Source organism: Corvus kubaryi, unplaced genomic scaffold (assembly GCF_017639235.1).
Source record: "Corvus kubaryi isolate FWS band 111438036 unplaced genomic scaffold, C.kubaryi_AGA036_p1.0 37398, whole genome shotgun sequence".
NCBI lineage: Eukaryota > Metazoa > Chordata > Aves > Passeriformes > Corvidae > Corvus > Corvus kubaryi.
The window spans coordinates 39,533,861-39,549,906 of NW_024581137.1; the positions used below are offsets into that span (position 1 = coordinate 39,533,861).

A 16,046-nucleotide genomic window follows, 5' to 3' on the forward strand; every position below is an offset into this window, starting at 1 on the left:
ACACATGAAAGCAGTTTCAATTTTCATGAATTGCAGCCAAGTATACACACGGATAACAAACCTCAGTGTTGATGAATCAACTAGAGGAGTGCTTAAATTATTGAAATAAAAGCAATTTTTTCCAATAAATGGAGCAATCTTCTTCTGTTGGCTTCTAAATAGGGTATGCTTACCCATAAAAAAAAAACACCCAGCAGGTGCAGATAGGTCACATGACTCTTAACCCAGTAATACTGTTCATAAATATTTATTAATAATTACCTTCTGAATGCACTGTTAATATATTAGGGTAAAAATCCTGGAGTCAGGTATTCTGTTATGACTAATGTAAATCCTAAATGGATTTGGACTTTGATCTTGTCAGAGATGTACAAGAAAATGTACTTGGTTTTTCAGTTAATGGGTTCCCTTTGCTCTACCTGTGTGTGAGGGTGTTTATTGTTGGAGTTAGGCTTTATTTGGCTTATGTGACGTTCGTAATACAGTGCCATGCAGATGCTCACTGCATTTGACCAGCACTAGCAAAATCACAGAAGGGTTGAGGTGGAAAGGCACCTCTGGAGATCATCTTGTTGAACCTCCTGCTTCAAACTGCAATTCACTGCAACAGGTTGCACAGGGCTGTGCCACTCAGGGTTTGAATACCTTCAAAAATGGATATTCCAAAACTTATCTGGGCAATTTATATCAGTGTTTTACCAGCCTGACAGCTAAAAAAGGTTTTTTCCTTAACCTTAAAAATTGCTTCCTCTGTTTGTGTCCATTGCCTCTTGTCCTGACACTGGGCACCGCTGAGAAAAGTCTGTCTTTTTCTTCTTTAAACCATTCCAGAAAGTATCTATACACACTGACAAAATCCCACTGAGCATTCTCACCTCCAGCCTGAACAGTCCCAGCTCCCTCAGTCTGTGCTCAGGGGAGACACTTCAGTCCTTGCAGTACAGTACATTACAGATACATACATTGCAGAACAGTGCAAATTCTTCTCCTAGTATACAGGATTTTGATCCAGTGAATAACCTATATCGGATCAAAATTATACATATTTTAAGATATTTGTATTATACATTTAACTAAAGGGACACTTTTTTTTACAGAGAACAAAAGTCCACATGGTTACAGTGTGTGTGCAGATCTTGGTCATAAGCAGGTTTATGATAATGCTAAGTTGTTTTCATAAAGAATGGCCTAATTTTTTCTTTTAGCATCAAAGTAGACAACAGGAAAAAATCCCAAACCAGATCACTAGGAGGTAAACTCTATTATTTTTATCTATATCCTTTATACCCAGACAATGACACATAAATAGTTGTATTTTAATATTGCAGAATATTTCTAGATCAAGGAACATAGTCTAAATCCTCAAATCCATTCTGAACAGTCACAGTCAGACCTGTTTCTAAAAAGCATGGCTGATTGTGATGCTTAATAGTTTGGAACATTTTTCCAAAGTCTTCTCACAAGTGTTGTCCTAACTCTCACTCAGCTGTGTAGCTGCCTCTGCTTTATAACTAAGGAAAAGATGTTTTGGAGCCAACAGAGGAGGTTGTGGTGCTATTTGATTCATCTGTACCAAACCATTTATATCATTTTGTTGATTAATTACTTTCCAAAGTCACCTGAAGCATCAGAAGCAGAGTTAGAAATGGGCAGTTTAACTCAGGTCTCCTGAATTTAGTCAGTGAGTGTCCTAATCACTAGAACATACCTCTCATCCTAAAGCTGCCATCAGACATAACGTTCACAAAGCTAACACATGCTTATGAAAAATGCCACTGTGAAAGGGCAGTCCAGTTTTGCTAGCTAATTGTCTGGAAGCCATTCTTTCCATTCACCTTGGATAAGAACTAAATTTGGCAAAGTCATTGGTTTGTCCTAAAGAGTTACATGGGCATTTATCTGTAATAAAGTTTATACCTGTTCTTAAAGCAAAGAATCAGTTTTTCCTTTCCTTATTAACTATCACATATTATTTATGTCCATACATGGAATTCAGGGAATCACAGTGTTAGCCATACAGAACCCTTGCCACTACCATGTTTAGTGTGCATATTATAGCACCTTTACATAGAGCTGGGAGGATAATTTACTTTTTGCTGTATTTTCAGGTTACTACACAAATATTCCTGGAAGCTGTAACTTTGAAATACAGGATCAAGAGTGGACAACTGTATGTGGATTAATACAAGACACTACTGATGATTTTGACTGGAGTATTAGCAACAGTGCTGCACAAACAAGTCCTCATACTGACCACACACCAGGTATTGTCATGTGTACTACATCACTTCTGGAAAAGTAACATATTCACTGAATTTACAAAACACCTACAAGAACGTGGATCGGTACCAAGATAACAGCGCATCTCAGTGGTCAGCTGATGCATGGGAATGGCTCAAAGCTGCACCAGGAGCAGTTCAGACTGGATATTAGGAAGCATTTCTTTACCAATAGGGAAGCCAAACACTGGAAAAAGCTTCCTAGAGGTGTTCGGTGCCCCCAGCCTTTCAGTGTTTAAGAGGCATTCAGACAATGCCCTTAACAACATGCTTTATCTTGGGCAGCCCTAAATTGATAAGCCAGTTGGACTAGATGATCATTTTGTGTCTCTTCCAACTGAAATAATACTATTCTATTCTATTCTATTCTAATAACAAATTTCAGCTACATAATGCCAGCTTTTGACATTAAAAGATGAATTCTCTGAAATTGTAACTGGCTCTTCTTGTCAATATTTTTAAATAATCTACTTTTACTGGAGTGTGGTATGATCTAATGAATTTTAGAAAAACATGCAGTCATATGCAGGATGACGAGCAAAGTGTATGGGTGTGCGTGAAATGCTTAAGACTCCTACCTTGATTTAACTTACCTCCCTGGCATTGGCTTGTCAGAAATCTTAATATAGAAGTTCTTCCCAAGATGTTTCTGACAAACTGCTACCAGAATGCCTACTGATTTTCAGGAGAATGAAATGTATTGCTAGGCAATTACAGTAATCTGTGTCATGTAGTAAGCATAATTATATACAGTATTACATAAATATTAAATAATATATTCTTTTATTATACAATATATCTGGGTAGGATATTAATTTCCATCACAAATGTACCAATCTCTATTTGAGAAGTAGTTGCTTTCTTTCCAGAAGACTTAGTGGTTAGAAACGCTATCTTAATTTCCATCTAATCAGCAAAGCATAATTAGTATTCAATCTAGAAGTATCACAATTTCTACTGTTTTTCTCTTGGGTTTGTGAGCAGCATCATCTCCAGGTTTTGACTCTTTTTTTTGTATTTTGTTTTCAAAATCAACAGAGGCACCTTATCACAGGTGGCTGTAGCCATTTCTTTCCAATTCATTTATGCTCCCTTTTCTTTTATTCTGCACCTGCTGCAGGAACTGCTCACCTGATCATGAGGGAACTGCTTATTTACCACAAATCACAGTTTCTGCAGACATTCCTACGACTTTGTATTGCAGGCTGTAAATCTGGAAGTGCATTCCTCTTGGAAAGGGACAGAACAGACAAGGTAGAGGTAGAAACTATTGCAGCTGTTCCAGGCAAGCTGTTTCTTGCAAATAAGTAGTTTGACTTGCTTTCTTGCTGTTACTTTGATGCAATGCGATAACAAAACAACTGCTAGCCCCTGGCTTTTTGAGGAGATTTTGTGTGCTTTTCTATTTCAGTTTCTGTCACTTAATTAGTTCTTTGTTTCTGTGAAATTACCCAGCAATTTTAAGAAAAAAATAGTTAACAAAAAGTCAAGCAAAAGGAAAACAAAATTAGAGCAAATGTGTTTACAAAATTATCCAGATTTGTAATTTACTTTTAAATTACCCAGGCGAGATATATTCACATTAGCTACAGAGGAATCGCTTGCCCAAATTGCCAACAGCCTGTAATACTTAGAAATATCTATCAGTCCATCAGGTTTAGGTTGGATATTAGGGAAAGGTTTTTCACCCAGAGGGTGGTTGAGCACTGGAACAGCTCCCCAGGAAATGGTCAGAGCACCAAGCCTGACAGAGTTCAAGAAGCATTTGAACAATGCCCTCAGGCACATGGTGACTCTTAAGGTGTCCTGTGCAGGGTCAGGAGATGGACTTTAACGATCCTTGTGGGTCCCTTCCAAGTCAGGTTATTCTGTGATTCTGTTTAGCACAAGGGACATCTAGGACAAGGAACATCTTTTTATACCAAAAGGGGAGAGACCTAGATTAGAAAATAGGAAATTAGAAAGAAATTCTTTACTCAGAAGGCAGTGAGACACTGGAAGAATTTGTGCAGAAGCTGCAGATGCCCCATCCCTGGACGTGTTCAATGCCAGGCTGGGTGTGTTTTGAGGAGCCTGATGCAGTCGGTGGCATCCCTGCCCATGGCATGGGGTTGGAACTAGATGATTTTTAAAGGCCCTTCCAACTCAAACTATTCTACAATTCAATTAAATACACAAAGCATTAGCAAGAAAGATCTCCATACAGCCAAGGTATGGTATACATGTATGCAGTAAAAAGATAAAAAAAATATTAATTTCTGTGTTTATAAAAATGCTTATAAACTCAAGCATAAAATAGTATTGAAGAACTCTAAATGTTTTTTATCTTTTTATTAAGGTAAAGGACAGAGTTTTTTGTATGTAAACTCATCTGCCCAGAAGGAAGGAGACAGCGCAAGGATAACTACCTCCAAATTCTTCCCAGCTAGTCTTGGGGTCTGTAGAGTTCGTTTCTGGTTCTGGATGTTTGCTTCTAGGCAAACAGGAGTCTTAAAGGTAAAAACCCTTCTACTACATTACGGCATAATAATACTTTCTTTAGTACTATTTGCTTTTTTGTGTCTAGGATTACCAAAATCTCAGGAATTTAAGTTAACAATGTTTCATCACAACTTCTCTGCAGTGATACCTATATATAAATCTTCTCCTGACAGGATCAAGTGACAATTCTGCTTTAGTTTTAGTTCCACTTGAAGTCCTTTTACTACATATGAAAGAATTAACATTGCACATTTGACTAGCATAATAAAACCTTCCCAATACTAGCACGGTTCTTTGCAGAATTCACTCTAACATAAAATAGAGAAGGTTTCCAATGTTTAGTGGTTTAAAATAATAGTTTTAAAAACATTAATGTAACCACGTGTGAAAGGTGTTTTTTTAAAAAAATTGGAAATAAGGTATTTAACTGCATTAACAATTATACCTCATGCTTCCATGAAACTGTCATGTTGCTATTCCCCAAGCATCCTTAACAAGTACACTTTTGGTTGTTAAGTACTCTAGCAACAGTCCAAGCAGGGATGTGAACCCTTGCCAAACAACTCACTTCATGTGACTCACTGAATAAATACATTGCACAGTTCCTTTTTGAGTGACCTGAGAAAGACTCCTATCTGTGGGGTTGGTTAGATTTTGTAAATACAGGTTATGTTAATTTTTAGTCAGTGACAGAATACAAGTTAGTCTATGTTAAAAGTGAACAAGAATATTTTTGTAGTCTTGGACATTGAATTCAGTCACAAAGTTCATACCACTGGTTTCTCCACTGGAAAAGATTATCATAGCACAACTCCATGGAATTATAATGCAATTAGGCTGGAAGGGCCTCAGGTGGTCTCCAGTCCAACCTCTTACTCCAAGCAGAGTCAGCTACAAGATCATGCTGGGAGGCTCAGGAATTTACTCAGTCTTGAAAATGTCCATAACTGAAGACGGCTCAGCCTCTAGGGGCAACTTGTGCCACTGGTAAACTTCCCACCTTCTTCTCTTTACATCCAGTCCAAGGATAATGTTGCCCTTCATTCCACCCTTTTTTTTTTCTTTTCTTTCTTTTTTTTTTTTTTTTTGGTAATTTTTTTCAGGATGGGGTTTGCATGTCAATTTTATCTCTAGCATCTAGTTTATGGATACTCTGAGAACTGCCATAAATTTACTTATTGATACAAAAAAAAAAAAGGACTGTATTTCATGAAGTTAGTAAAAGCAGCAGTAAAAAGCAAACATAAATTCCTTTTTTTGATTTGTTGATAGCTGAAATACTGTGAGATTACCTATGATTAGCTATTTGTTTAAATTCAATTATCCTGGACATTACAGCATGCAAGATTGATGATGAGACTCTTTGAAGGAGCTTTTGAATGTTTCCAAGCATCACAGAACACTTAGCATTTGTGAATAAGTAGATGTGTGTGGCCTGTGTGTGAGTTAGTAGGCAGACAGCCAAACAGAGTCTGCTTTTTAATTGTTTTTTTCTCTTTTTAAACAGGCTAGTTTAATTAATTCTCATTGCCTTCAATTTCATAAAGAATTGTCTTACTCCCACATACAAATAAAGATCCCTGTTTATGGCTTTGCTACATGTACTCTTTATGTAGGAGCATATTCACAACAGACTGAAGCACTCAGCAAGGAATATCATCTCATCAGAGAATCAATTTACCTCTGTGGACATTTTGCTATTTTCTATCAAACTAATAAGCCATTTCAGTATCAACTGTTGCTGTTATTAAATCAAGAATATAAATTAACTGTACCCATTCAAGTGAAAAAGAAAAAAAGCCTAAAAAGAACAAAAAAGGAAAGCAATAAAACCAACAGCACAAAACTTCTAAAACAACAGCTCTGTGAAGTTGGTTTTTTTTTTCAGTTTGCACTGGAGGTAAAAGAAGTCAAACTGTAATAGGAAGTTTGAATAATGTGCCAGAATATAATAACATCAGTACAAAAGCTGATATAGTTCTTATCTGCAAGACAGCTATCTGGTCAAATCTGAATTAAAAAAAAAATAAAAAGGACGGCAGATGTAAGACATACTGTGATGTGTGATTAAAATGGCATATAGGGAATCAGTAAAAGAAAGATAAAAATTAACACTGTAATGGTATAGGAAGTAGATGTGGTAGAACTACACACAATAAAGTAAAGTTACGGGAACAATCCCATTTTTACTCAGAAAAGGAACTAGTCACCAAGGAAATGGAAAGAGGAACTAGAAGTGCTTCTATTCTATATTCACTGAACATTTCAGTTACACAATTCCATTGTCATAAACTCTTTAATCATAGGGAAACCAAAAGTTATTATTTTTTAAAGGACACAATATTTACAGCAACTCTTGCATTAACACAGAGTGGATGCTATTTAAAAGAAATCTGAATACTCCTGCTTCAGGACTTCAGTCAACCATTAACCAACAGGAGAAAAAATTGCTTTGTAATGTTTAGGTGCAAACCCACCAGCTTTCGTTAGAAGTGTGTGGTAAAGGCCTTTGACAGGGGAGTTATCCAGCACTAAATACATGGCTGGTCTAATATCTCAATTAACATGCTCTGAAAAAAAACCACCTCCTAATGCAAACAAATTTTGCTGCATTATGCTACAAATGCAAATTTAAAAAACAATTTCACTTTACATTTTTATGACTACTTAGTTGAATTTAATGGTGTAGGAGAGAAGTTTCAGCAAGAAGTGAATGTGGTTTTCACATCTGTTTTATTCCAATGGAAATTCTATTGATTATCTGTCAGTTAGACTGAAAATACTCAAAGTTTATCATGCTTTAGTATTCTGTCTCTGCCCATTTATCTCAGGAGTCTGCCATATCCATACAGTGGAGAATAAAAATTGAAATTAATTCCTGATGTGACAGTATAGCTAATATACCAGTTTTCTGCCTTGGTATTTGTTGATATTAATAGAACAGATTTATAATAAATTTTGGTATAAGACAGGTCTATTTCACTTAGAATATATAAATATTTTATTACTTCAAACTAATGTTTAGACAAAATTTTTATTACTTCAAACAAAAGTTAAGGGGAATAAAGAGAAAAGAGCTAAGTAATTTTTTTAAAGTGCTTCTCTATTGGGACAATGAAATAAGATACAATTTTGTAATCTGATTTGTGGACTTAAGAGAAACAATTTCAGTCTGTCTCTGGTGGGACTTCAGTCCAAGGAAGACATGCACTGATGACTGCCGAGGAACATGAAGTTTTCAAAGGCATTATCTTAAGGACAAAAAGCAGAAAACATATCATCATTATTCACTGGAATCAGTGGAAATTTTCCTCAGCTGACACAAGTCTCTGGTGCCTAATGAAGCGAAAATACAGGTTGTCTTTCTCAAGATTTTCCCATTTCCTTGGCTGGCAATTAAAGACTCTTAAGTTGTCCATGGTGGAAGAATACATGTCTTATTATGCACCCTTCAGATCTGCATTGGTTTCTTATTTATTAGGCAATCAGGTGGAATGTAGTACCTTCCAGCATTCCAACTTCTAGATTCAGGCAAGATCAGGAAGATAGTCCATCATCTTGAAGAGTCAGGATGAGGGTACAGGATAGCCATGAGTTGTAACTGCTGATTAACTCAGTAGAAGTTTATATATTATGACCTTTAAGAGTAGGTCATTTTCCCTAACCCCCAAATGAAATAGAACTGAAAAAAGAATTTGGAATTTTCTAACACACAGGATGTTCTGTGGAGAATTAGAACTAAGTCATGACTTCGAGGCAGTAAATAGGATTTTCTAAAGAATGTTAATCTCTGTGGATCAGCTAGATCAGTATTAGGCTGGAGAACAATCTTATCAGACTGATAAATACAGAGTTTTTCAATGGGATTTTGCTAAAACTTGTTTGGTTGGTTTGGGGTTTTTGTGGGTGGTTGGGGTTTTTTGTTTTTTATTTTTGTTTTTTGGGGTTTTGTTTTTTGGCTGGTTGTTTTTTGTTTGATAGTTGTTTTTCTTCCCTTTCTTACCATATAGTGCGATTCATCTAGCGTTTTTCTTTTGCACATCTTAAATTGTTTTCACTACCAGGCTAGGTTGTACACTTTACATGGGATGCTGTGCAGGAAGATGGTGTAGTCCCTGGAGGTATTAAGCACCACAGAGTTGTAACATTCCAGAGCTCTAGGGAGATCTTATCCATGAAAATTTGCTCTACCTTTCACATGCTGTATATGCTTACACAGGCCAGCAAAAGTCTTGTCTACACTTGATGTAATTCCTGATCCAGAAGATGCTCAAACTCTGAGTGACTTGGGTAGCCTCAGAAAAGAAGATATTATTATATTTCTTCACTTTCACGGGGCACAACCTCAGAGAGAATAAGATCTGTATCCCCTGTTAAAGGAACAGAATACTTGGGCCTCCTATTTTTCTGAACTCTCTTTTAATCTCATTTGACTTACCATGCATTTTCTGTTATGTACTATTCTTTTAGAAATTTCATCTAAAAATTTAAAAGACATTTAAGAACACAGACCCTTTCCTGGCATAGTTGTGGATAGATAAAAGTCTTGGAGAACTCAAGTATTCAGGAGTACTTTGGCAAAAAGTGGAACTGAAGCATTACCCCAGGAGTGCACATGACAAATGAAACAGAACTGGGAGTTCAACTAAGATTTCCAATGTACCAGTTTAGAGATTTACACTAAATGCTATCCATTTCCTCAATTACTTATGTGATTGTTACACACCATGTTTAAGCTTTAGTCAAACCTGACTGAGGACAGAGTCACACAAATTACTGCAACATAGTAATTCATCCATTAGTAATTACATATCTGCATACCCTCATTCTATGGTAAATATAAGTTAAATATCAGAGAAAAGAAAGACAAGGCATATAAAATGACTTTGCATCTACATGAACAGGAGCTGATGTCATCAAATGTCACACTTAAGACCCAGTTTGACTCGCTGCAGTTCCAGACTCACGGGCCAGGAAACATACAGCAGGTTTCCTCATTGGTTTATTGTTTGTACTGAGCTTGAACTTCAGGGTTGATCTCTATGTCACAGAATGGGTCCGTGCTGCATCTGAGACCAGACTTTGTATGGACACAATGAAATTTCTCTGTACCTAGACCAAACTGTTCAAGCAACTATTGTGCCTTGAGACTTTTAGTATGAGAAACTTCTCCTACCAACCTGACCAAAAGAATTGAAAAAAAAAAAAAAAAATCTGGCTTTAAACAATGGGACAACCTTTAAACATCCTGTTAGAGAGATTCTAGTTTTGTCTTCAAATATTTTTGATTCCTCCCACTTATTTCCCCAACATCTATTTGTGCAGCTGTGAGACTTAACAATGAGATATATTGAAAGGGATATTATCTCAATATTTACCTTCCAAAAGGAGAAAATATCACTGCATATAGCTAAAACCATGCTAACCTTATTATGTGCTGTAAAATTCCAAATCGTCAAGATTGTCATATTTCATGACTGGTAAAATAGTGAATGGTTCCAGAGACACACACAGGTGCTGTAGCACTGTTCTAACCTCACATGCAGAGTTTCTCTAATCAATGGTTTTAACTTATTGAGGCCTTAGAGCCTGGTAATGTGAAAAACTGTTACACACAGATTTTCATTTTATTTTATGGGTTGAACCAGCTATTTTTTCTCAGCACCTGTCCTTCTAACCCAGCAAGAGGCATGCTTTTAGGAAGACAGTGATAAGATACTGCTGTTACACAGTTCTGTAACCAAAGATCAGGCTTGACAAAATTAGGTCCTTATTTGAATTACTCTGTGTCAGTATTCTTCATGCTTCCCTGCTCAAAAAATGAAATAACTTGCAAGAGGTTTCAGGCATCAGAGGTATTTTACCAAGTTCTACAAAGTATTTATGGTGTCATTTGGGTTTTTGGCTTATTTGTCCCACCAGGTGGACTGGGAGACTCAAAGGTATTTAATTATACAGATCATTAGCATGGGTTCAAGTTCACAACTTTCTTGAGCCTCAGGTTTTCTGTTCCATTATTAAACTGGAGCATTCAGTTGGCAACATGAACCTCCAGGTCACTGGAAAATTAGTTTAAAGGCTTAAGAGAATTACATTTCTGAAAGTGATGAGAAGAGGATAATGATTACAATATTCAGTCCCTTAAAGAAATAGTTATGATCTGGAATGGTAAGAACATGCATACTTTCTTTAATTCAGTTCTTTTTTCATTTTTTTTTGACCTAAACTAGATCATCTAAGGATTTTTAACACATGAGTGGGAAAAGCAACTATCTCTGTATTCTCCGGTTTCATTTTCTTGGCATAAATTCATCAGGTTTTGGTTAATTGGAACTTCATTCATTGCTATACTTATTGCTTTCAGTATTTAATTATTTTATTTATTTTTATTCATGGCTTTGCTAAATGTTTGCAATAAAAAGTTGTGACTGTCTCAAACACTTTATTATAAATTGCTTGTACTAGATGACAGGCTTAAATCCCTAGGTGCTAAGTCTTTTATTTATATCTCTAAAATCTTCACTTAGTCTAACTATAAGGAGGTCACCTTTTAGAGATGAAAGGATAGCTCAAGATCCTTCTCAGCCTTCAATTTTTAGATGAATTTGGGGTTAAGCCTTTACTCATTAGCTTCTATATGTCAGGCTGAGACTGGTTGTAGATTTTCCAATTAGTGATTGTATTAGCAGCTCTTTTTTTATTTTCTTTTTATAGTAGCTTTTTATTTGAAGGTGAACTATCATTAGAAAAAGTATTCAGTAACATTTGGTCATCACCAATATGAAGTGGATTTGAACCATATCTAAGAGGGTCAGTACTGTCCAAGCAGGAAGGAGCACTGCTGCATTTGAGCTGTGTTACTCTCCCAAGCTGCACTCCTGTTGCTTAATGCTGATACATTTGCATCTCTTGGGTTCTGTCATCAACAGGTATACACAGTTGAAGAACATGGAATGGATATCCTTATGTGGTCTTCTAGTAGAAATGAAGAAAACAAATGGATGTATGGAAGTGTTGTTCTCTCCAGTAACAGCCCTTTCAGAGTTGCCTTTGAAGCTGAAGTGGGGTGGAGTCAACCCACAGAATTTGCTCTAGATGATATTTCTTTCACCCCAGAATGCATTAATGGAGGTATGCTGCTACACAAATATTTATCATACATGTTTTCAGAGAGCAAGGAAAATTGTGGCATTTCATATACCTGTGTATAGCACAGTTACAAAACCTGAAATATTTTCTTTTTCTCAGGGTTTGTAGAAGACATTTTTGTGTTTTAGCTAGCAGTTGAACATATGAGTAATTATAGCAACTCAGAATATTACTGTCATTGAGGGCCTGAATCATAGTTGAGAGGAATCTACTACAATTCCACCATATTGGTTTTCTCCTGTATGAAAAAGTCAGAAAAGACTTTAGTTTGAGATGGAAGAGTTTTATGAGTATCAATGTGGTTCACAATTTTTTTCAAAGAAAGTGGTTAGTTTTTTATCATTGCTCTCTTCATATAATACAAATATGTACCATATTTGCCTTGCTGACATGTTCTTCAAGAATTTACAATCTCACTTCTGCTACATAAATACTTTATCTATGTAGAAAAAAATTCTAATGTCTTATAATGCCCTGGTTTTTTTCTGTAAGAAAAGCAGAGGTTTAGTCTGCAAACAAAATGCAGCATATGATACAATATCAGAAGAAAGGTATTCATGTAAATACAGATTCTGTTAGAAATATCAGCAGAACTTAATGACTAAGGGACAACTAGGAATTATTAATGTTATGTAAATGCCAATATGAAGGTTATAAAAATTGTCTTTGATAAGCTTTCTTTCTGTTAATACAGCTCTTGTTGTTCAGATAGGATGGCCTTTGTATGACCTAGTTGCCATGCTGTTCAAGAAACTTCTTTTATTATTTTTATTGTGATAAGCACCTCCTGGAGGAATTAAACACATGCTAATTAAAGCTTAAAGTGGAATAATATGTTCACACAGGTAGTATTTGTTCAGTCTCAAGCTGAACAAGAGTTTTGTTTATTTTCTCTAAATAGGCTCAGGCAAATAATATTTTGGAATGTAATTCAATGAGCTGCCGACTATGTGCATAAACAGGCATTTGTTCTACCCCTATTATGTTAATCACCTTTTTTAGCCATATCTTAAGAATTACATAGGCAGTTTCATGCATAGTACAGCATAATAGGGAAATTTTCAAATTATATATTTTAAGTATCTGTAATTCTGAAATAATCATAACTACAGAAATAATAATATTAATAGAGCAACATTTTCTAATGACTTTAGTTTTCTCCAGAGATTTTCCAGTTGTAGAATACTTCAAAGTATCTAACTTGTATCACAATCTGTCTCTCTTACAAATGTGATGTATCATAAGTTTGGCCTGAAGAAAATTTGTTGGAGTTATATTGGTTACTTACAGTTTGTTCAATAAGTCAAAAACTCATGTCTTAGCTACATGCAGGCTGTGATTTGATACATAATCTCCTCTCCAGACAAAAAAATATACCTAGATGCTATTACTTAAGATTGGTTTCATACTGTCCTTAGAAGAGTCCTATCCTAATAATCCTTGCTGACCTGGTAGTGCTTGTGAAAAGGCAAGAGAACTACATAAAATCCATGCAATAAAATAAACCACTGCAATTTAGGGAAAAAAGAACCTGCCTCTGACTTTTTAATACTGTTCCTGACAAAGAGGTACTTAAGAAGAGGTGCTGTTTTTTACCAATTGTTGTTGCTAGAGAGCTGCTTAAATATTCAGATGGTAAAATTTGAAGATATTACCTTCCAGTAGTAAAAAAGCACTGTCCTGTAGATATTTGAGCAAGAACATTTTTCTGTAACAGAAACAGTGGGAAAGTTTACCTAAGCAAGTCAGCCCTGCTTTGGTTGTGGCGCATTATGTTTATTCGAAGACCTAGCTCAAAGAAAAGAGTATTACATGCAGTACAGGTTTTGTGTAACATTCTTCCTTTCAGAAGATAGCTATACTACTGCAGATCTTTTTCCTCTCTCTGTATTATTATTTTCCAGCTTGTTTTTAATTACTTTGAGTTTCCTGAGGCACCATGTTCTAAATAGAAGCAATCACAATTTAGCTGGTTGGGAGCTCTAACTAATAAAGCATTGCCAGCAGCTCTAATTCAGTTCTGGTTTTTATGTTTTTAAGTAGTCAATCCATATTAGCCATGAGACTTCCTAGATATCCAAGAATATTTCTGAAAGCTTAAGCAACGTGTGGTCAAGGTAGTGCTAGGTCAAGCTAGGCCTACTGCAGAAGTAGCTCTGAGTGGATGCTAATGCAGAGGGAGCTGTCAGTGGCACAGGATCTAGTTCAGAATTAGCTGCTAAATGAAATATATTCTTACCACTTTTCAAGGTCCATGATTTTCTGCTGATAAAGTTGTGTGAAGATCTTGTTTTACATCCTAGGGACAAAAGAATTTAGTTGTTACTTAGGTATAACAATCTTCTTCAAATTTGTAAATAACAGCTTGATTAAAAAAACCCACACCATTTAATTTCTATTTAATGTCTTAATTTTTCAAAATAAAAGTGAAAAAACATTTCAATTTCTAATTTCAGATGGACCAAAAATTCCAAAGTATTGAATCAGTTTTATGTTCATTAATGTCTTTCTCATAGTATTTTCTAGTTCAGCTGAAATAGTAGGTATTATGGAAATTCTAAAAATTACTGCTATACCTAATTTAAATCCTAGCATTAACCCAAAGATGCCTAATAACCAAACTTTATTCTGCTTATGAAAATCAGAATACTATATTTTGTCATTTACTCATTACCAGAGAAATAAACCAGATGGACAGATTTAGAGTGTGGTAATAGTTAAATAGCACTTCCATGTATTGGAACAGTATTCTCGAGAAACAAATAAATAGTAAACATATTTTGGGACATCTTGCAGAGATGACCCAAGTGAAATATTTGTGCTTATGGAGATCTTCTACTGGAAGAAAGTAAATCTCAGTACAAAGTCAGTACTGAATGACAGTCCAGCTCTTTTATGCAGTCAAGTTACTTGCTAGGCCCTATTTATCTGCAACTCTTTGGGAACTTATACCTCTAAATAGTACTGCTTTAAGTAATTGCTTAAGTAATTTTGATTTATTAAAAAATAATAGTGTTGACACTTTTAAATGAATATTTGGGATGAATCTTGGGTATAAAGAGGAGTGCAAATATCATGTGGTGCCAGAGGCTCCACAGTATTTGAGAAAACAGTATTTGCTTTTCCACCATCAGTCATGCTTATCACCAGTTCATTTTTAATATTGCTTACTGAAATAATTAATTTGAATAAAATTAATCTGGATGCGCTTCTGTGTCTATTCTTCTACTTCACCTCTCCTTATCATTCTTTCCTTTTTAATTTCTGGTTTTAGTCTGTTTGCTCCATAGTTTATTTCCTGCAGTTGCTCAACACTATCTGAAATATTTTCCTCCTTTACTTCTGTTTTGTGAACTACTTTTTATCAACTTTGATCATTTTATTTTAAAACCTTTTTTTACTTCTGCTTTCTTTTTATCCATTCCCTTCTTTACAAAACTTTTTTCAAAAAAATGTCATTTTAGTCTATAAACTTAACACATGAGAAAGGACTGTCACTGTTACCAATTTCCTACCACACCCTCCTGCAGCTTTCCTTTCACCTGAAAAATTTGTCTGCAGTAGAAAATATTATTGTGTAAGGATACACTGGAAATAAAAGGGCAATTTAAATAGTGCAAAGCATTCGGTACAGACAGGACATGTCTTCTCTAATACTGTGTCATCTGACCATGGTGGAATTGTGAATATAGAAAGTGCTATTTCCCAGATGCTATGGGTTGGGGCTTTTTCCTGATGTTGTCATAGTTCTTGACTTCACCACACAGGTTACCAACAAAAGGATTTTCCTCTTAGGATCTGAAGTACAGTAAAATTTTCAGTGGTTGTTGGCAGCTTTCACTTAGCAGAAACATTTGCTTTAACATATCAAAACTCTTCCAAGTCTCCCCATTGCTCTGTACCAAAGCACAAACTAGACCTTCTGTAAAGGTTGTATATAATCCTTACACTGAGCAAGCTTTCACATATTGTGAAAAACAAATAGAAGAAGCAAATCAGAATCTGTGAATTATAAGACAAGTTTTGCTTTACATTCAACCCCAAGGGTATTTTCAAAAACAAGTACAAAGGTTTTCCAGTAGCCTAAAACCTAATATCCTTCAAAAATTATATTTTCATTTTATTTGAACCATCATA

The 16,046-nt window shown here is 35.4% G+C and overlaps 1 protein-coding gene across 1 annotated transcript in view; it reads left to right on the top strand.

Moving 5' to 3' along the window:
• Positions 1-16,046, top strand: part of MALRD1 (MAM and LDL receptor class A domain containing 1) — a 237,235-nt gene that overhangs the window by 157,099 nt on the left and 64,090 nt on the right. Inside the window, exons 30-32 of the mRNA XM_042044140.1 lie at positions 2,109-2,264; positions 4,618-4,775; positions 11,690-11,891. Coding sequence (XP_041900074.1) covers positions 2,109-2,264; positions 4,618-4,775; positions 11,690-11,891 — 516 coding nt within the window. The remainder of the gene's footprint in view (positions 1-2,108; positions 2,265-4,617; positions 4,776-11,689; positions 11,892-16,046) is intronic.